The 23,437-nt window shown below is 34.5% G+C and overlaps 1 protein-coding gene across 3 annotated transcripts; it reads right to left on the minus strand.

Annotated features, from left to right (window-relative positions):
- Nucleotides 1-2,314: 2,314 nt before the first annotated feature.
- LOC111046832 (gastrula zinc finger protein XlCGF57.1-like) lies at nucleotides 2,315-22,612 on the minus strand. 3 transcript variants are annotated; one of them, XM_039420533.1, is made up of 5 exons: nucleotides 21,843-22,612; nucleotides 18,259-18,358; nucleotides 17,048-17,169; nucleotides 15,519-15,832; nucleotides 11,137-14,762 (listed from the first exon to the last, which is right to left on the minus strand). In XM_039420533.1, the coding sequence occupies exons 1-5, from the start codon at nucleotides 21,852-21,854 to the stop codon at nucleotides 14,126-14,128; spliced, it is 1,185 nt and encodes a 394-aa protein (XP_039276467.1). In that variant the 5' UTR covers nucleotides 21,855-22,612; the 3' UTR covers nucleotides 11,137-14,125. The 3 variants fall into 3 exon arrangements, with proteins under 3 accessions (XP_039276466.1, XP_039276467.1, XP_022188160.2); XM_039420532.1 differs by lacking the exons at nucleotides 11,137-14,762; nucleotides 15,519-15,832 and adding an exon at nucleotides 2,315-4,509 and having other exon boundaries at nucleotides 21,843-22,433; XM_022332468.2 differs by lacking the exon at nucleotides 11,137-14,762 and having other exon boundaries at nucleotides 15,203-15,832; nucleotides 21,843-22,442.
- Between the last annotated feature and the right edge of the window lie 825 nt (nucleotides 22,613-23,437).

Genomic DNA, 23,437 nt, shown 5'->3' on the forward strand with positions numbered 1-23,437 from the left:
TGGGCACTGCTACTTCAATCCTGGGAATATTATATTACTAGCAGTCAGGCTCGCTTCGCTCGCCATATCCGTTTAGCCAGCTGTTTAGTCTGGACCCCCGACTGGATTGTCCTAACACATGATAAAAATGCTCAAATGAAAAATGCAGGCGAGCGAAGCGAGCCTGCTGATCTCATTCTTGGACGATCCAGTCGGGGGTCCAGGGGGCAGAGCCCCCTGGCTAGACGGATATGGCGAGCGAAGCGAGCCTGACGGCTAGTAGTTCATATAGAAATGTTCTATCTAATCACAGTAAATTGAGAATAATTCCCAGAGGAATGCAAAAATTTCCCTCACAAAGGCCCAGTTGCACAAAAGCCGGTTAAATTTCAATCCTGTTTAACTTCATGTGAACCAAGTCAGAGAAGACCATTTCAAAAAGATGGATCTACTGGAATTAATCAGGATTGAAAATAACCCAGTTTTTTGCAACCGGCCCTAAGTACCTGATTCAATGATTACAAAAGTTCAACAGCTGAGTCATAATTTTGACACAGTCCCACACACATGAACTCGCTCACTCACTTCCATCAGACGACGAAATAATTATTATCAGCTGTTTTCCCAAGGATGAACAATAATTATCCTTTTAATGTCCTTCAGCGAGTTTTCCCAGGGATGAGACCTAGTGCAATCGAATTTTTATATTACAAACCTACTATGTTCTGAATTTCGTGAGAATCGTTAAAGCCGTTTTCGAGATCCGGTGAAATACAAACATATAAATATCTTAACATATAAACAGAAATTGCTCGTTTAATAAAATAGGATATTTATTCTAGACCCTAGCTGAACTTCTGTACCTACAAAATTTGAACATTTTTTCTCAAAATTGATTCTTGGAAAATGTAGAAAACGCTAGGAAATACAGACTGTGTAGTCGAATTGAATACAACAATCCTGTCATATAAACAGAACTTGCATGAAGAGATTGGAATTTCACACGATTTGGCAACACGGATATTGTCTTTGAGTCTTAATTTGTTCTATTCTTTATTGATTCATACTGTACAATAAGTACATCATCAAAATGGTAGGGAGGGAAAAAAATAAGGTAACCTTGTGCTATTTCTCTCCCAAATTTAGATAAGGTTACACATAGTTAGAAAAAGGTTAAGTCTTGTAGTTGTTCACTTCACAAAATGTTCATACATTTTTTATTTTATTTTATAAAGATCATAGTGATACCTGTAAAACATAGGCTCAACAAGAAAAAATGTATATACAATACAATAGATTATTCAAGATAAACAATAGACATCTTCATCTGAACCTCAAACTTTTCAATAAATAATCACACCCCAGCTACCATACCGTCCCTCTAAATAAATATCCAAAATTGTTTTTAAGACATTAATGGAAAAAAATTCTTTCTAACCAAGTGAGGAAATTAGCTATTCGAATATAAGTAAACTAAAATTTCCCTAAAACTAAGTAGGCTACCGTAAATATAAATAATTTTATAATTTAGTATATACAATTTAATTCGGTTTGTTGGTAGATTTTATTTTTATAATATTGTAATGAGCTATTTAATTAATGTAATTAAATTTGTGTAACCAAATTTATCAACTTTGACAAGACAATAGTAAGAAGCAAGTAGTATAGATTTAACAGGTCATTCAGGTTTCATACCTCCCTCATTTTATATCAGCTACTCATTCTCAAGTTCCATTTCATCTATTCATGAAATTATCACAAATAGAAACGTTTGTACTGTATTGTCATTCATCCCCTCATCATCATCTATAGTGAGGTCCACGTTATAATGGTAGTGTTTGATTAGCAATGGTATTGCTATCCTTGTCTATCATTCAACACAGCGGATAGCGCTATCTCTCTCTCACTTTGCTCTGCTGCCAGATCGTCTTTTAACAATGTAGAATTAATAATCAATTAACAAAATATATCATATTAATTATAAAATTATTGAAAAATATAAATTTCTTGCTTAATAAAATATAATTGATTATTTTAAACGAGGATGAACAGTGAAAATTACATCAATAAACCTGTATCAGCTACCGTCTATAGAAGGCATTGACAAGACTGAAGATCAGCAAAGTTGTTTTCTATCATTCTTCACTGACATTATAACGTGGACCTCACTATAGGCAACATACTTATGGAGAATTGGATTTTTTTTTGAAATGAAATGAACTTTATTTTCCAAAAAACATTACAAACAAAGAAAACGAAAAACAATAAAAGAACTTACTCATTGCATTAGCAATAAGTTGATGCTAAATGTAGCTCTATATATTTAAAGTTTATTAATAAGAAAGTAGTGTAACTCAAGATCTTTCGATTCAAAACTAGGGAGACTATTGAAACAGGAGTACACTAAGCTTATATTTAAGTATATATTTATCCAAATTTTTCCCTTTTCCGATATTCATTTCAATATTCAGGAAGTCTCGAGGAAGACTGTTCATCAATTTATTTGATACATAGCTGAATTGTCGACGACATACATCAAGCACGGTCCGGTCATTATCGTAGATTATGCTAGAAGGTCTTAAGGTCTTTACAAATAAATAAATGGATAGATACTTTTGTAAACTTATATGACAGACAACACACCAATAATCCTGGTTTTCACTAGTAAAGTTAGTGGTCGAGTAACTGGCATACTAACTCTACTCTACTTACTTGGTCGAGTAACTGTTTTCACTACAATTGAGAATAGTTGGTAAAGTGTGTTGTCTAGTGAACAGAACTAACCTTAAAATGGCAATACATTTTAATAAATTAACAACTAAACACTTAAAACTTTAATAAATTAACACTTTTTAATAAATTTCAATAAATAACAATACTTATTAAACCTGATAGCCTACGGCACGACTCCACTCTACTAGCTCAAGACTGTTTTCATTAGCATAGTAGTAGTAGAGTAGAGTGAGAAGTGTTGGTGGGGGAAGGCAAGTGGTAGAGTACTATCCCACGGTGCTATCTACTCTACTAAAAACTAGTACTCTACCATGAACGTTTTCATAGGGAAAGTTCACAAGATAGTAAGTACTTGCCCAGGGAACTCTACCACTAACTCTACTAATGAATACCAGGCAATGGAGAATAAAAAATTCAGTCATTCTGAGCTGTGTGGTTACGCTTAATATGCTGTTTCATTTGTCCACACTGGGAGAACCTTTTTCTACAGACTGTACATTGGTATGGCCTCTCTTTGGTATGAGTGCGCATATGAGAAGTCACAGAAGAAGTATTAGAAAACTTTCTTAAACAGACTGAACACTGGTAGGGTTTCTCTTTGGTGTGGGTACGCAAATGACTTGTTAGATGAGTTGACTGTGAGAACGTTTTTGTGCAGACTTCACACTGATAAGGCTTCTCATTGGTGTGTGTGCGCAAATGAAGTTTCAAACAACTAGGATTTGGGAACATTTTTGTACAGACTGTACACTGAAAAGGCCTCTCATTGGAGTGAGTACGCATATGAGTGTTTAAATTATTAGACTGAGCGAAAGTTTTGGTACAGATTGTACACGGGAACGGCTTCTCATTGGTGTGGATACGCATATGAGAATTTAAATTAGACGACTGAGAGAAGCTTTTATTACATACTGTACACCGGAAAGGCTTATCTTTGGTGTGAGTACGCATATGAGCAGTCAATTCGCCAGAAGTGCAGAACCTTTTGGTACAGACTGTACACTGATGAGGTTTCTCTTTGGTGTGAATACGGGAATGAGAAGTCAAACTACTGGACTGGGAAAATCTTTTTGTACAGACTGTACACTGGTAAGGCTTATCTTTGGTGTGGGTACGCAAATGCAGTTTCAAATGTTCAGAGCGAGAGAATCTTCTTGAACAGATTGTACACTGAAATGGCTTCTCTCTGGTGTGAGTACGCATGTGAACTGTCAAACTATGAGAATAAGAGAGCCGTTTGGTGCAGACTGTACACTGAAAAGGCTTCTCTTTTGTGTGCATACGCATATGAAGTTTCAAAGATTTAAACCAAGAAAACCTTTTTGTACAGACTGTACACTGAAAAGGCTTCTCTTTGGTATGAGTCCGCATATGAGTGGTTACATTATGAGAGTGTGAGAAAGTTTTGGTACAGACTGTACAATGATAAGGCTTCTCTTTGGTGTGTGTACGCATATGCCTAGTCAAGGCACCAGACTCAGAGAACCTTTTGGTGCAAACTGTACACTGAAAAGGCTTCTCTTTGGTGTGAGTGCGCATGTGAACAGTCAAATTATTTGATTGAGAGAACCTTTTGGTGCATACTGTACACTGGAAGGACTTCTCTTTGGAGTGAGTAAGCATGTGAACATTTAAATTATAAGTCTTAGAGAAGGTTTTTGCACAGAATTTACATTGATGAAGCTTTTTAGAAGAATTTTTGCATGAAACCCTCCTCTCTCTAACCACTTCTTCATTGTTGCCTTCTCCCTCCTCTTCTGCAGACGAATCACTCCCACTATCAGCTGATGATGGCTTCTGAAATCACAAGTTTCCAAAATCAATCTAAGAACTTCAATCAATCAGCAAATGATGTAATTCACACATGACAAATCACAAAAATGCATGTGACATTAACAATATACAGAGTGTTCAATTTAAATCAGGTCCCTTTGCTCATTAGCTTGTACTAAACGTATTTATAAAATGCATATATTTGTGTGAAACTGGTAAAATACTGTTTCTAATGTTGGTATGACTGAAACTAGAGTAGGGATGGCTATTCATTCCTTGTGCATAGCAGTTGTACTAGCGAAGGTCAAGTATTTACTTTTGAACACAGGAATTTGCTACAGGATTTATTTGATGTAAGGATCATTTCAACAGGACTGTGGCCACCACGATCCCCTGATCTGTCAAACTATGACTTCCTATGGAGTCACTTGGAAACAAATTGTTACAGGAGCAATCCTACAGGAATTAAGGACAGGCATCACGAATGCTATCTATAAGATAGAGGAAAGCTGACAAGAGTTGTCAGGAACATGTTCAAATGGATGGACAACATTTTCAACATCTGCTGTAATTTCGCAATTCAAAGTGTTTGTCGATAAATTGTTACCTACACAGTGGAAAAAAAGTGTAATATCATTTTTGTAATTGTATTACAATTATGCATATTATATATAATTCTAATTGTATTTTGTAATGAGATCCAACCAAGAATGTATTATATTGAATATAGAGATGTCAATACTTATAGTAAGGCCACATTATAATGTATTCGATCAACATAGGTGTTGTTATCTAGCATCGCACCATTACCAGATCGGTTTTTGACAATGTAGAAATATAACTAACGAAATATTCAATCTTAACTACGAATCTATCATTCAATAATAATTTAATAATATATTTTCTTGATGGATGAAATATAACTGATTATTTTCAACAAGAATGGACAGTACCGGTAAGTTAATATTGAATCAAATATACCGGTAACAGCTAATCTCTTTAGAAGGCAGTAGCAAGGCGAATAATCGGCATACCTGTTCTCCACTACCATTATTGAACAGGCGTTAGCGAGTTCCCACTTTCGACTTACTTAAGACTAAAATCGTTGTCCGTCTGCTTGTATGTTCTACAATAACTTCAGAAAGAATTGATCAATCAGCTTCAAATTTTGAACATGTATTCTTCGAACCTTTTTACAGGTCAAGTTCGTTGGACAACAAAATTGACTCACTCCTTCGTCCTTTTTCAGGATATAAAAATAACATTGAAAGAGCATGAAAAAAATTGTTGTGATTTATCATTTGGTCAGCTGAATTCATTGCATGCAATTATAATAGTTTTTCCATTTATTCATTCATAACATCAATTATTGAGGCTATATGGAAGCTATCACACAGATGTGCTTCATACGCTAACATATTATTTTATCTGGTTAAGGCTGTTTGAACAAAAAAAATTTCAACTTTTTTTTGTTGGAAGCTTTAAAGTTCATTGAGTCAAAACCGAATATGCTATTGAAAAAATTCAAAAAAAATTATTGTGGCCTATGTGTGACCTTGAAGTGTACATTTTGATCATTTTTCGTACTTCCTGCAAATGCAAACAATAAACACCACAGCAATGAAACTTTAGGACTATTATCTTCAAAATATGCTCTTCCAAGTGGTCTACTCTTAATTACAAAATATTCATGTTTTTTTACAAAATATCGATTTTTTATTGTGTTCTACAGTGAAATTTTCAGTTTTTTATTTATATTAGCATACGTGGGTTTTAACTCGCTAGCCAATGCAATTTTTTGTTTCTCATTATACGTAGGCTATCCGTTTAGAAACGTTAATTGGTTGAACAAGCCAATGTTTATACTTGGGCTCGTGCGCAAGCACCGTGCGTGCGTAAAGTATCGGGGAGGTAGGAGTGGGGCAGTTTCGGTAGCTGTCTCCTTGGTAGACTTGGAATGGCTGAGTGGCCGGGAGTAATGACCTTGGGGACTCCTTTCGTCCAGGTTTGCTTCCTGATTTTGTGACCGATTGCACTGTGCCAGAAGTTGTCAATGTCATACTGTTCTATTATACTATTACTTTTGTTAATTCAATGTGAACACTAAATTTTTTGGTAGTTGGAAATGTTTGCATTCTCCCAGTGAATAGAACTGAAACAGAGTAGTGTGTACACTAAATAATATAAATTTGTGGTTCAATTGTGGCATATCTATGCTTCTTTACTTATTTTTGTATAGTTTGCTCTGTATTTAAAATCATTGTATTATATTATCACGTTTGTTGATTTTATTTTCAACAGAAGTTTTTCAATTTTCAATTATTTTCATATTTCCATAAAGTAGGATAATCTGGTATTAGGAAATACTGGAGTAAGCTCGGTGTGAACTGTTCTATTATATACAAATTTGCGCTTTTTTAACTTGTACTCAGAACTCAGGCAATATAATAATTTTGGTATTTGAACGATATTCGTTTTTTCATCATTTATAACACCAATCAAGTTATTTATTAGGACCTATGTTTCATCTTTGAACTTTTAACACTTGATAAGTTCAAAACCAAGCTTTCAACAAAATAATGTTGGGAATAACTTTCTTTGGACAACAACACTTAGCTTGTTTAAATCGTATGGAAAATAACTTCTTTCTGAAGGATTATTGAAAATTGTGAATAAATTTGTTATATAGTACTGATAGGTCTATTTGAGCTATAGATTAGGCTGTGGTGCATTATACGGGCTTCTCCAAGTTTTAAGAAAAGTCCGTGTTATCCTATAGCCTACTATTAAACGAGCAACTTCTGTTTTTATGTTTAGATCTTTTTATGTTTGTATTTCACCGGATCTCGAAAGCTGCTCTAACGATTCTCACGAAATTCAGAACATATTAGGTTTATAATATAAAGATTGGATTGAACTAGGTCTCCCAAAGGTACCCCAATTTCTTGTAATATAAGGATCCAACACGAACAATAATTTTGATCAAATGTAATTCAAGATGGCGGCTAAAATGGCGAAAATGTTGTCAAAAACAGGGTCTCGAAAACGGCTCCAGCGATTTTGATCAAATTCATACCTAAAAAAGTCATTGTTAAGTTCTATTAACTGTCACGAGTCCCATATCTGTAAAAGTTTCAGGAGCTTCGCCCCATCTATGCAGTTTGATTTTAGATTCCCAATTATCAGGCTTCATATACAATTTAAACAGAAAATTTCAAGTGGAAAAGATTGAGCATGAAAATCTCTACAATTAATGTTTTGTAACATTTTCACCTAAAATTGAAAATAATCTCGAAATTCTAGAAAATAAGATTATTCAATTGCAAACTGTTGGCAACTGATGATTCTATTAAATCATTCACTATGAAGATATAGCAGACTTCGTGTGTCTGCGGCGCTATTGTCCTGTCACCAGCTGGCTCAGATCTTAGAATAGTATACTTGAAATGCGCGTGAACACTAGCGTCAGTTGATCAATTTTCATAACGGCAAGGAAAGTTGTGTGAGTGCGCCACACCAGATTTCTATGCTTTTAAGTACTCCAGAGCGAAGCTCGGTCCCCGATATTGATTATTAAGTAAACATGGGAGACGTTATGCTTTGAATCCAATGCCATGATTTGGATCATTTTCAAAATGATCTTGAAAAATCTTTATGATCTGATCTAAAATCTTATGACTGTGATTTGAAACACCATTTTCTGCACCGTGATTACAGTAACGTAAAACAGTAGCAGAATGACAGTGAGCTCACAGTCCAATAAGCAGACTGTGAATGAATACTGAACACAGAACACTGTTCTGTATTCATTGACTGTGGTGAGCATTGTATGGGTGACTTCTGTTTTGACAGATAAAAGGTGGGCGCGTCAATAATTGCCTGTAGTAGATTTAGTTTAGAGTAAATTTCTTTCATTTTTCGAATATATCTCGGAAACTATGCATCTTAGGAACATTTGTATTTTGTGAAAAATTGAAGCTTACAAAATTACCAACAAGTTTTGTCCTTTACATTTTTTCCACTTATTAGGCTACTTACATGCAAATATCTTGGAAACAATGTGTTCTATTCACATAATCAACCACATAAAAATGAAGCTTAATAAATTTCCTACAAGTTTTGTTTGGTAGAGGTTTTCTATAAATCCTATACTTTTCGAGATATTTATGTTCTACTAACAGTGATGCATTTTCCAAAAACCAGTTTCTCTTCCATATTTTCGCTTTTTCAAGTCTTATAACATTTCAACAGTTGATGAAACAAGAATGTGCTAATCACGAGATTGTAGAGCATTCAATTATCTCTCATTTCATGTATAATTCGACTATTTCACGCATTCCCATACGACTGTTGCAGCAGTTTTAGTTTTGAGTGTCAATCTCAATTTTTGCAACAAGTGACTTTCTACGAATATCACACTATTCTGACATCATAAATTGGCAGTGTGCTTCAGTATGAACATTCATATTGAGTACCTATTGGAACGTCTGCGGAACAAAACACAGGGGGTGTTTCTAAACTTCCTACCAAACAAAGAGCATTGATATCATTCACGAGGTATGATGACATTCAACCAAGCTGCTCTATAGTGAGATTCACTCTAAAATGTCAGCATTAGTTGAACGTGACGAGCTTCGATGTTATTTATTAGGTACGCTGACACAACCAAGCAGCTTTACACTGAGACAGTGTCAGCATTAGTTATTCAGGTGAAACATTGGTGCTATTCACTAGCAATACTGACTGTTGAAAGTGAACTACCCTTTAGAGTACCCGAGTCGGTCAGCATTGACTGAATGGGAAGCATTGATGTTATTCATGAGGATTGCTGACAGTCGAAAGTGAATCTTCTCACAGTAAGTGGCTAGCCTCTTCAAGAGGCTTCAAGGGCCAAGAACATTTTCAGGCCAGTCTACAACAATCAATTAGTTACGGAAGCCTGCAACTGTGAATAGATTTTTTCATTGGGGGTGAGTTCTTTCATGAAAGACTTACTATTTCGAATACCTTCTTTTTCGAGGGGAAGTGGTCTGGTGGTAAGTGGGGGAAGAGAGAGATTGCATTGCAAGCTTCACTACACTGAGCGCTACGAGTGTCTCCTGATCTATGCTCCTCCAACGCCAAGGAAGGAAGCCATTCAAACAACCTTAATTATATACAACATAATTTACATCTTTTACATCAACAAACTAATACGGGTTTAGATATTAATGTGCGATTTTCGCCTATCATTTTCACTTGAAGCTCTGTATTGAAATCACATGACCACCTTCTCATTTTGAAAAATGAATTTGGATTGAAATGAGGGACAAAATTGTTGAAGCGACAGAGTAAATTTTAATTTCAAATGGGATCCCCAATGAAATCTACTGACAAATTATTCTTGAGAAAAATATTCAGCTGTTCTCTTAACTTTCACCACTCTGTATAATTAAAGGTTGCTGATTTCAAAGATTACAATACTACAACAGTTCATGAGCAAGTTCTCCAACCCTGGGGGTCACTAATAATGTTGACCTCACTTTATACACGTCTTTGTACAATATGATGCATAAGATTTTCCAGTTGGAACTTTTCATTGCACACTTCAACAAATATTTTTTCTTCTCTCTGGAAATCAAAATTTGGTTTGGTTTTTCAAAGTCAATTTTGAAATAATAAAAACTTGACTAGTTTGTAATATTGTTATATATTACTATTAATATTCGTATATTGTTATTTTTCATTGATTGGCTGGAAAATCAAACTATGAGAGATTGTATTGAATAAATTGATTCTAAAACATAGTTTCTGAATTATTTGTTGAATAATTTATATCAATTTTTTATTCCGATTTAATGTTCAGAACCCACATTGGATAATTCATTCTTTATGGTAAAGTTTTGGTTTCCAAAATACCCAGCCAGTCTGGCTGAGCCAGATAACAGGAGTTCATCAATTCCTCCCAATATAAGGGCATTAGATTCAAGATTTAAATGTCCAAGAGTCCGGGTCTAAAAGCTGTTTATAGTGACGTGGAAAGTATTCTCAAATAAAACTTATAGAATGATCAATGATATTGTTAGTTTTTATTGTATTATAGCTTGCTGTATAAATGTACTATAGTGAGGTCCACGTTATAATGGCAGTATTTGATTAGCATTGGTGTTGCTATTCTTGCCTATCGTTTGACAATCATTTTCTAGCTCGCAAATTTGCCAGATCGTTTTCAACACTTCAGAAATATAATTTATTAAAAATATATATCATCTCAATTATGAAAATTGATTAAAAAATCATTAAAAAATATATTTCTAGACGATTAAAATATAATCGATTATTTTCAACAAGATGAACATTTGATATTACATCAGATATACCGGTTTCAGCTAAGGCATCGGCAAGGCAGAGAAATGGCAACGCTGTCTCCTTTTTTCTCCATCGCTGTGAACCACACTATAGTTTAAAATTCAATTGGAAAGCGGAATGTTTGCCACAGATCAACCAACCTTTGTTAGATGGTCGTTCCTTGTCTTTGCATTCATTTTCCGTCAAGTTGATTTCTTCGTTTGAGATTGATTCCTCCACTTGTACAGGGGTGGATGATACCTGCAACTATATACATTATAGTTATAATAGATAATACACCCACAAATTATACAGAAAAGTTTATGTAAATAAACATATACTAAATCTAAGTACACTTTTTAAAACTATTTAATCATAACAAGTTTCGGCTATATAACGCCATTATATAAGTAGCCCTAAAGAAAAAAAGACAAGTGCATCTATTTATTTGATAGTAACAGATAAACTGTGATATAAGACATAATACGTTTTTATTTTGGTGAGCAGCTAACCCGTGTTCCGCAAGGGTCAAATTGAAAACTTGACATGTAATGAAATCTTGAAGAATTGAAAATAGACCTATAACCATCCATGGTAAATAAAGAATTTATATGCAAGATTTTAAGTGAATCAGTCCAGTAGTTCAGACGTGATGCGTCATTCGTGAATTCGAAAGCGCTGCTCTTTATGACCAATGATGCTGTAGTCAGAGCTATAGTCGGAGCAAACCTTAGTTTATGGGGGCTTTATGGCCAAGAATATTATTTCAATATAACAAATAGGAGCACACTGTTGCCGATTCTATCAAAAATGTCTATGCTCTCTTTTTCGCTGTTTCTCCAACACAATTAGCACTCTGGATTTTGTAAAATCTGGCAACACTGTACTCCATAAGAGCAATGCTGCAATACAAGGTTTGCACATAGATTAATAAGTAGCTCTAAAAAGCAACTTATAAGAGTTCATAGGTTCCTTTGCAGGGAAATAATAGATTAATTTCAACACAAATTATTCAAATTCAATATAAATGGTATTACTTTATTATTACACATATTTTATAATACACAGGTGACAAATTATTCATCATGATGAGAACACGAAGATATGAATAAAATATCTTTTATAAAATATATTGAGGCTAATGACTCAATAGAACATCACAATTTGACATAACCAGGCCAGTAAACACAATACAGCACAAGTTTATACAACACAACAATAAACATCCACAAATATTAGACTCTAATTGACATCCATTTACTAAAATAGGTAAATTATTTTTTCTTAATTTCAAAACTCTTGAATATAAGTTTCTCTCCATATAAGGGATTATCTACAAGGAATATTACTAACACATTTCAAAACCTTCTCTATTTGTCGATTTAATAACAAATTTTCATAATTTTGAGATCAAGTATTTTGTAAATTAAATATATTTCTACATTCTTAAAGAACTTTCTGGCAATGTTGCAGAGGTAGAAAATTATAACGCTAACGGCTTTTTTTAATGATAGACAAGGATAGCAAAACCAATGTTAATCAAATACTGCCATTATAGCCTTATCTACTTCTCGATTCAATAATAAATTTACATAATATTGAGATAAAGTATTTTGTAAATTAAGTATATTTCTACATTGTTGAAGAACGATCTGGTGAACGATCTAAATGTGAAAATATTGCACTAATGTCACATGTTTATTTATTTATATTGATTGTTGCTTAATCCTCAAAAGTCGGAGCCGCCTTATTTATTCCACAATATTCATAGATACATAAGGCGGCTCCAAGCTAAGTGCATTCATAGATACATAACCTTCCATTGTAAAATTATTCTACAATGTCTATGAATGTATACTGTATATGAATACACAATTATGTAGCTAAGTACAATATAACATGATAAATAAGTGAATAGTTATAGTTTGTATAGAATAGGTTGAGACTTCGAGAAAATATCCATGTTGCCAAATTGTGTGAAATTTCAATCTTTTCATGCAAGCCAATATGACTGGATATATTCAGCATACTCAGCATGGACTGTGTTGTCGAATAAAATAGATCTCATCATTTGGGTTTGCATGAAGAGATTGAAATTGTGCACAATTTGGCAACATAGATATTTCCTTCAAGTCATAACTTATTTTATACGGATCATAGTGATATTTGAAGAATATTAATTCACAACTATTGTGGATGAATTATCCAGTCAACTAATTTTGCAATGCAAATCCTCGAAATAATTAATTTTTCTTCAATAAGAACTATATTGGAAAGATATTTGAATAGCCGTGTGTATTTTTGGCTTTAAAATATTCTGAAATAACTTAATTTATTCAAAGTGCGGTGATATTAAGTGTAATATTTGATCATAGGTTGGTGTTTTAATCATTCTAAATTCAAAATTTCTAGCTCATATATATTTTTGGACAAAAATCGAACTTTGACTTTCCACAGTAAGAACATAACCAATTTTTCGGACAAGTTATTATTAATCGAAATTTGGGAACAGAATAATTTTGGGCTATGCCTGTTGTTCTATCCCGATCATATTCATATGATTTGTAATTGTATCAACTAATAAATAAATACATACATAAATATTACACAGACAACACACCAATAGAGAAGAAACTCATTCTAAGCTAATGTGTGACAACGCATACTATGCAGATTTATTTTTCCACACAGAGAGAACTTTTTTACATACTGTTTACTGAATAATGGCTTTTCTTAGGTGTGAGTGCTCATATGAACAGTCAAATGGCTAGAACGACCTTTTTGTACAGACTGTACACTGGAATGGGTTCTCTTTGGTGTGAGTACGCATGTGAACTGTCAAACTATAAGAATAAGAGAACCTTTTGGTGCAGAATGTACACTGGAATGGTTTCTCTTTGGTGTGAGTACGCATGTGAACTGTCAAACTATAAGAATAAGAGAACCTTTTGGTGCTGAATGTACACTGGAATGGTTTCTATTTGGTGTGAGTACGCATGTGAACTGTCAAACTATAAGAATAAGAGAACCTTTTGGTGCAGAATGTACACTGGAATGGTTTCTCTTTGGTGTGAGTACGCATGTGAACTGTCAAACTATAAGAATAAGAGAACCTTTTGGTGCTGAATGTACACTGGAATGGTTTCTATTTGGCGTGAGTACGCATGTGAACTGTCAAACTATAAGAATAAGAGAACCTTTTGGTGCAGATTGTACACTGGAATGGTTTCTCTTTGGTGTGAGTACGCATGTGAACTGTCAAACTATAAGAATAAGAGAACCTTTTGGTGCTGAATGTACACTGGAATGGTTTCTATTTGGCGTGAGTACGCATGTGAACTGTCAAACTATAAGAATAAGAGAACCTTTTGGTGCAGATTGTACACTGGAATGGTTTCTCTTTGGTTTGAGTACGCATGTGAACTGTCAAACTGTAAGAATAAGAGAACATTTTGGTGCAGAATGTACACTGGAATGGTTTCTCTTTTGTGTGAGTACGCATGTGAACTGTCAAACTATAAGAATAAGAGAACCTTTTGGTGCAGAGTGTACACTGGAATGGTTTCTCTTTGGTGTGAGTACGCATGTGAACTGTCAAACTATAAGAATAAGAGAACCTTTTGGTGCAGAATGTACACTGGAATGGCTTCTCATTGGTGTGAGTAAGCATATGCCTGGTCAAAGTACCTGACTCAGAGAAACTTTCGGTGCAGACTGTACACGGGAAAGGCTTTTCTTTAGTGTGGGTATGCATATGCCTAGTCAAGGTACCAGACTCAGGGAAGCTTTTGGTGGAAACTGTACACTGGAATGGCTTGTCTTTGGTGTGTGTATGCATATGAGCAGTTAAATTACCAGTATGAGAGAAACTCTTGGTGCAGACTGTACACTGAAAAGGCTTCTCTTTGGTGTGAGTGCGCATGTGAACAGTCAAATTATTTGATTGAGAGAACCTTTTGGTGCATACTATACACTGGAAGGACTTCTCTTTGGAGTGAGTAATCATGTGAAAATTCAAGGTACCAGACTCAGAGAACCTTTTAGTGCAGACTGTACACTGAATAGGCTTCTCTTTTGTGTGAGTATGCATATGCTTAGTCAAGGCACCAGACTCAGAGAACCTTTTGGTGCAGACTGTACACTGAAAAGGCTTCTCTTTAGTGTGAGTACGCATATGCCTAGTCAAGGCACCAGACTCAGAGAACCTTTTGGTGCAGACTGTACACTGAAAAGGCTTCTCTTTAGTGTGGGTACGCATATGCCTAGTCAAGGTACCAGACTCAGAGAAGCTTTTGGTGCAAACTGTACACTGAAAAGGCTTCTCTTTTGTGTGAGTACGCATATGCTTAGTCAAGGTACCAGACTCAGAGAACCTTTTGGTGCAGACTGTACACTGAAAAGGCTTCTCTTTAGTGTGGGTACGCATATGCCTAGTCAAGGCACCAGACTCAGAGAAGCTTTTGGTGCAAACTGTACACTGAGAAGGCTTCTATTTTGTGTGAGTACGCATATGCTTAGTCAAGGCACCTGACTCAGAGAACCTTTTGGTGCAGACTGTACACTGAAAAGGCTTCTCTTTAGTGTGGGTACGCATATGCCTAGTCAAGGTACCAGACTCAGAGAAGCTTTTGGTGCAAACTGTACAGTGAAAAGGCTTCTCTTTAGTGTGGGTACGCATATGCCTAGTCAAGGCTCCAGACTCAGAGAACCTTTTGGTGCAAACTGTACACTGAAAAGGCTTCTCTTTGGTGTGAGTGCGCATGTGAACAGTCAAATTATTTGATTGAGAGAACCTTTTGGTGCATACTGTACACTGGAAGGACTTCTCTTTGGAGTGAGTAAGCATGTGAACAGTCAAATATCTAGTCTGAGTGAAGCTTTTTGCACATAATTTACATTGATGTAGCTTTTTAGAAGTAGTTTTGCATGAAACCCTCCCCTCTCGTACCATTTCTTCATTGTAGCCTTCTTCCTCCTCTTCTGCAGACGAATCACTACCACTATCAGCTGATGATGGCTCCTGAAATCACAAGGTTCAAAAGTCAATCAAAGAACTTCAATCAATCAGCAAGTGATGTAATTCACACATAACAAATCATAAAAATGCACATTCACAATAGTCTCATTATTTGGTATTTTATTATTGTTTTATACATCAAGTAGGCTACATCATCAAAAATGATAGGGAGAGAAAAAATAAGGTGATCTTATGCTATTCCTCTCCCAAATTTGGATAAGGTTACATATGATCCGAAATAGGTTAAGTCTTTTAGTTGTTCACTTCAAAAAAACATATAGTTCTAATATTAAATTGATGATTGGATGGAGCTTTGCTCTGGTAGTCGATGAAAGATCATTGGAAGTTAGCAATTCCACATATTCCAGAGCTGTTGAAAAATGTTCTCATTGAAAATTTTATTTATTTATTTGTGGATACAATCACAAATCATATAAATATGATTGGGAAGGAACAACAGGCTTGTCCCAAAACTATTCCATTCACGAATTTTGATAATTAATAGCATGCCCAAAAAAATAGTTTATGTTTCTACTGTAAAAAGTTCAAGTTAAATCTTCATCCAAATATATATATATGAGCTAGAAATGTTCAATTTAGAAGAATTGAAACACCAAATTATAGTTAAATATTACACTTAATTACCACTGCACAATGAATTAATAAAGTTATTTTATAAAATAAAATAGTATTTATAAAATAAATGTAATGAAAGTTCTGGGGGTAATTCAGTACAATGATTTCACTAAACTGAATATTACATCTATAAGGATGATTGATGAAAAATATAGAGATGCCAATACCTATAGTAATGTCCACGTTATGATGGCAGCATTTGTTCATCATTGGTGTTGCTATCCTTGTCCATCATTCGACAAAGCAGATAGCACTATCTTTTCTAGCATTGTTTTTGTTCTTCATTGATTGGCTGGAGAATCAAACTATGAGAGATTGTATGCAATAAAATGATTCTAAAACATAGTTTCTGAATATTATTTGTTGGATAATTTATTTTAAATTTTTATTCCGATTTAATGTTTAGAGCCCACTTTGGATAATTCATTCTTCATGGTAGAATTTTGGTTTCCAAAAAACCCAGCGCGTCTGGCTGAGCCAGATAACAGGAGTTCATTAATTCCTCCGTCACAATATAAGGGAACATTATAATATACCAAAGGCAAGTTATCTATATTTATAATTATTTGGAAAAATACTTACATGATCATTATCAACATCATCATAATCGTCATCAGAGCGCTGCTTTTGGTGAATGATTCTGGCAATTCTATCCAGCTCTCCAATTCGATACAGTTTGACATAGGCAGTGGGTAGAGTTATCTCTGAAACATTCATACTATTTGTCACTGCAAATATAAAAGAGAGAGCACATTTCACATAAATTGTACAAAATTATATTGATGAGAGAAGATAGCATGGGAGAATATCCCTTGGTATAGACTGTTTGTGTCTCAAATTTCACTGTTATTTCAAGCCGATTTTTGTCGATTACTGACTTGAACGAGTGAGAGTGAATATGCACCGTACATTATTTATTTATAGATTTATACATACAATATCACACATTGTGCTTTATGAGAGACTAAAAGCATCACATGGCTTCACGAAAAATATCCATGTGGACTATCGGCTTGAGCAAACTAACAATGAAATTAGGAACACGAACGTCCTATACCTTGGGATATCATCTCATGCTATCTTTTCGCTATGATTACATTGAGACATTTATTACATCACTGGGCATAACTGACTACGGTACTCGGACTGAGCAAATGTTTTCAGCGAATGCAGTTCATTTTTATTACATTTAATGAGAATGAAACATCAAAGCTATAGATTCATGGTGCATCAGATTTAAGATTTAAGTGCCGTAGAAACCGGGTCTAAAATATGTTTATAGTGACGTGGAACGTATTCTCAAATTATTTAATTCTAGGAGAATGATTAATGATATCGTGAGTTTCTTTACTGTTATAACTTGCTGTATAAATGTACTTTAGTGAGGTCCAGGTTATAATGGCAGTGATTGATAACAACATGGGTGTTGCTATTCGAGTCAATCGTTTGACAAATCAGATGGGGCTATCATTTTCTAGCTCGCAAATTTGCCAGATCGTTCTTAACAATTAAGAAATATAATTAATTAACAAAATATTTCTCCTGAACCATTTAAATTCATTATTCAATCATTATAAAATATATTTCTTAACGATTGAAATATAATCAAACATATTAAAAATAATAAACTGTTGATATTACATCAGATATATACCGGTATCAGCTAAGGCAGTGGCAAGGCAGAGAAATGGCAACGCTGTTCTGCTATCTTTCACCATCGCCATTATAACGTGGACCACACTATAGTTTAAAATTCGATTGAAGAGCAGAATGTTTGCCATAGATCAACCAACCTTTGTTAGATGGTCGTTCCTTGTCTTTGCATTCATTTTCCGTCAAGTTGATTCCTTCCTTTGAGATTGATTCCTCCACTTGTACAGGGGTGGATGATACCTGAAAATATATACATTTTAGTTACAATAGATAGGCCTATTACACCCACAACTTCTAGAGACCAGTTCGTTAATATATTTCATAAAAACAAATAAATTGTGATTCAAGATATGATATGTTTCCGTTTTTATGAAATATTAATGGTGAAGTTTCAGATCTATAGATGAAAATAAAATTATTCACTTTTTCTTGTGATCACAGCTGTAAGCCAACAATGTATCATGCATGTTCTACCGTTAGTGGCCAGCCCTTAGGCCTTGGGACATGGATAATAAATATGCATGATATACATGTCGTCATACATTTCTGTGTCATCACAGGCTTCGAGCAAAACGATTTGAAAGGTTGGGTTCTTGTTTCTTCATTTTTTTCAAGTTCATTTCATCTTCCCTGTCCTATTTGAGATTGAACTATATTTTTTATTATTAGGTTTATAATTTTCAAATTTTCAGTGGTTTATTTATTGCTATTGGTTGTTTATTTCATGTTGGGAGACTTTTGCTAATGAAAAACCATAAATGTCAGCAACGTTTAAAACGGTGTACACACATACGTTTGCCTCGGGTGAGCATACATGGGCTTGCATTCGCACGTGTGGACACTGTTCGCTGAGGCATGTGGGCGAACCGGAACCCTGTCGGTATTATGGTGTGCTCAAAGGCGCCTCGGGCGAGCATTGAATGTACGTGTGGACGCGATTTTGCCATACGGTTGAGGCAAAACGTAAACATTGAAGGCGTCATAACCTAATTCCAATGAATTAGGTTAATGAATGACAAATCAAATTGTGATCCAATAACTAATATTGTAAATTGTAGGATTTTTGTATTTTTGTAGGATATGTGGATTGTCAAATATTTAAATAGAAACATGCATGGAATATATAATTTGTATCATGATTAACAAATTTTAAACTGCATAATTTAAGTGAAAAAGGCTTCTCTAAAGGGTTCCTACAAGAAAGTATAGCTCAAATATTATTTTACTGTGGCTATCAAATCATCTTGTGTTTGTTTCATGTTATCAATCAGAGTTGTTAATTAAAATTGTAATCTTCAGTATGATATTATACGTTTTAGATAGCTAGGCTATCTAAGTTATAGAGAGATTTATTCAAACTTTGAACTAGTATTCCCTTAAAGGTAAATCTTGAAGCTAATCTTTTGGAGAATCTTGTTTTGTCATGTGTATGAGCAGAGTTAGTTTAAAATGGGCAGCAATTTAGTATTTGATTCAATTTATGGCTAATTTCCTTAAAGAAGACTGTCAATTTTGTGAGACAGTGTTAAGTGCTTTGATTAGGTCATCAAAACTTCTGGAATTATTGTAGAAATTTTCTTTTTTTGAGATTCAGAATAGATATTGGAAACCAACAAATGAATCGCCTAATGTCAAGAATCTCAAAGTTAGAGCCAATCGTTCTTGTGGAGTTATTGATTCCCTCATGATGATATCATTCTTGTTTAGATAACTAGTTGAATTAGATTCAGTATATTAACAAGATAATGTTTTGACAACCTAATAAAGTTTGAACTGTCAATCTTATGTCATGTAGCAATTTATTTCCATACTTCAACCTACAATCGTTCAACCCACCAACATCGTTTGTCAAGTTTTATTTTTGATTTTATTATATAAGTCATTGAAATAAAATGATACTGCTGCAATTTGTGATAACTATCTTCAATGATGGAATGACGCCATTGTTGTCATGTGGAAAATCTACATCTACCATGTCTTCGTGTCGTCTGCAAATCAGATAGCTTTTTGAATGCCGAGGCATTAAAAAAAAATTATAAAAATTCACAATATCACTTAAGCTACATCTATCAATGGAAATGATACAAGATGGAAATATCATGTGGATATTTTTGATGAATGCAGATATTCGGTCGGTATATCGGAAATCAAATCACTTTTATGTGATTGATGTGACGGTTCCAGTACAAATCAACTCAGTAGTTTGAGTATTTAATCCTGAGGAATTCAGTACAAATGAAATCCCAGCTGGAATCTCAGAAGCTGTAGTGTTGGCCGATCTTCATTGATATGAATATGAAATCTTTATCATTCCGCCACTCGGTCTGAAATGAGCGGGCACACACCTATCAAGAAGGCAGCCAATAACGTTGTTCTCCTATAGTGAGGTCCACGTTATAATGGCAGTATTTGATCAACTTTGGTTTTGCTATCCTAGTCTATCATTCGACAAAGCCGGTGGTACTATCCTTTTCTAGGTTCACAACGATGCCAATTATGTTTTTGACAGTGTAGAAGTATAATTAATTAATGCAGAGAATCGGCATCGCTATTCTTCTATCTTTATCCACTGCCATTATAACGTGGACCTCACTATATCATTCTCCACTGTCATTATAACGTGGACGTGGACTTTACTTTAGGGGTGAAACATGTTCTATTATTAGTCACCATAATATGTTATAAAATTCCAATTAACTTTGAAATATTTACAACTATTTTGGCTGAGTCTAACATTTAAAATTGGGATGATTATAATTTTGATCTTTTTACTTTCCTTGCCCTATTACCATAGGTAAGGAAAGTAATGCTTTCCGAAAAAAATTAAGGTCCCCAATTTCTAAATTTATATACGTTTCAAGGTCCCCTGAGTCTAAAAGGTATTGGTCTGTATGTGTGTGTGTATGTGCGTATGTGTACACGATATCTCATCTCCCAATTGACGGAATGACTTGAAATTTGGAATTTAAGGTCCTTACAATATAAGGATCCGACACGAACAATTTCGATCACATGCAATTCAAGATGGCGGCTAAAATAGAAAAAATGTTCTCAAAAACAGGGTTTTCGAGATTTTCTCAAAAAATGCTCCAACGATTTTGATCAAATTTATACCTGAAATAGTCATTGATAAGCTCTATCAACTGCCACAAGAGCCATATCTGTAAAAATTTCAGGAGCTCCACCCCTTCTATGCAAAATTTGATTTTCGATTTCCAATTATCAGGCTTCAGATAAAATTTAAACAACAAATTTCGAGTGGAAAAGTTTGAGCATGAAAATCTCTCCAATTAATGTTTTGTAACATTTTCACCTAAAATTGAAAATAATCTCGAAATTCGAGTAAATGTGATTATCCAATAGCAAACTGTTGATTCTATTAAATGGTTCACTATGGAGAGATAGCAGACCTCGTATGTCTTCAGCGTTATTGTCCTGTCACCAGCTGGCTCAGATCTTTGTTTATAAGTAGTATACTTGAGATGCGCGTGAACACTAGCGTCAGGTGATAAATTTTCGTAACGGCAAGGAAAGTTGTGTGAGTGCGCCACACCAGATTTTTTAACTTACAGTCTTTTCTGTTACATATCTCGAGAAGCCTTACCTATTAAAGTAGGTAGCCTAGTTCGTATTTGATGCTTAGAAAATATGTTAGTTAGCATACCTATCCTATGAAACAACAAAAAGGTCTTACATAAATAATAAAAGATACAGTGATACTTACAATAGATTCCATGATTTTAACGTGTTGAAAATGTTGTTATAACAAAAAATACTGGAAACAAAAATCAAAATGTAGCTTAAATTCTCCTTTGTTAGCAAGGACAATTGGCTTCAGTATGCTGCTGACCTGCTGTTGGTTGTTCACAGTAAGTTCACTGAACAGAACAATCTAAATCAGGATCCTACTGAACTGATGACGTGTATACGATCTTCGATGTGGTCAAGGACAAGAAAGAGAGTCGAAAGGGCAAGGAGAGAATAAGAGTCGCCAGCACAACTAAAAAGTAGCTCAACACAAAAAGGAAGTTTTTCTTTTTTAAAGGTTCAAACCCGCATGGAGAACAGAACTGATTAAACGGAGACGTTATCTACGGATGCACTTTACGGTTTATTTTGCTTAGATTGCCTTTTGAAATTATTGCAGTGCAGTTTGCAATTTTGAGTTTTTGAGGTTAGCCGTTAAGCCGTGTCCACACTATGTCGATCGACTCTGTCGACCCGGTCGATCGATAAAGTCGCTCGACACCTTCGACTGTGTCAACTCGACAAAATTGCCTCAGTACATGTGGACGAGTCGACCGACAACCATCATAAATTATTTTCATAAAAATCGAGTGTTTTATATTTAATCAAGTGTTTTATTTTAAATATAAATCGAGTTTTATATAAAATGAGTGATGATGAAGTCCCGGTCTTCCTCGACTCGCTCTCTTTCTTTTTCTCCCTTGCAAATTGACTTTGCAAATTTCTAATTTTCTTTTCCACCTCCACTTTTTCAATCACAGTTAGTAATTAAAATTGTAATCTTCAATATGTTATATGTTTCAGATAGCTAGGCTATACATAGAGAAATTTATTCAAACTTTGAACTAGTATTCCTTAATGGTAAATCTTGAAGCTAATCTCTTGGAGAATCTTGTTTTGTTATGTGTATGAGTAGAGTTAGTTCAAAATGGGCAGCGATTCAGTATTTGATTCAATTTATGGCTAATTTCGTTAAAGAAGACTGTCAATTTTGTAGGACAGTGTTAAGTGCTTTGATGAGGTCATCAAAACTTCTGGAATTTTTGTAGAAATTTCCTTTTTTGAGATTCAGAATAGATATTGGAAACCAACAAATGAATCACCTAATGCCAAGAATCTCAAAGTTAGTGCCTATCGTTCTTGTAAAGTTATTGCTTCCTTCATGATGGTATCATTTGTTTGGATAACTAGTTGAATTAGATTCAGTATATTAACAAAATAATGTTTTGACATCCTAATAAAGTTTGAATTGACAATCTCATATCTTATAGCAATTTATTCCCTTACTTCAACCTACAATCGTTCAACCCACCAACATCGTTTGTTAAGTTTTATTTTCGATTTTATTATTATACTAGTCATCAAAATAGATGATACAGCTGCATTTTGTAATAATTATCTTCAATGATGGAATGACGCCATTGTTGTCATGATATGGAAAATTTACACCTACCATGTCTTCATGTCGTCTGCAAATCAGATAGCTTTTTGAATGCCGAGGCATACGTGGAACGCGTCCACAAGGACGTACAGTGAATGCCGAGGCATGTGTGCATACGATTGTTCGCGCGA

The sequence above is a fragment of the Nilaparvata lugens genome, chromosome 2, assembly GCF_014356525.2.
Source record: "Nilaparvata lugens isolate BPH chromosome 2, ASM1435652v1, whole genome shotgun sequence".
Taxonomy (NCBI): Eukaryota; Metazoa; Arthropoda; class Insecta; order Hemiptera; family Delphacidae; genus Nilaparvata; species Nilaparvata lugens.

Bases quoted from the DNA above. Each gene is read 5' to 3' on its own strand.
- LOC111046832 (XM_039420532.1), bottom strand. The intron at 17,170-18,258 runs GTTGGTTGATCT...TGAATGTTTCAG, and splicing joins GGAACGACCATCTAACAAAG to AGATAACTCTACCCACTGCC. The intron at 4,510-17,047 runs GTAAGTATTTTT...TTGTGATTTCAG, and splicing joins ATGATGTTGATAATGATCAT to AAGCCATCATCAGCTGATAG.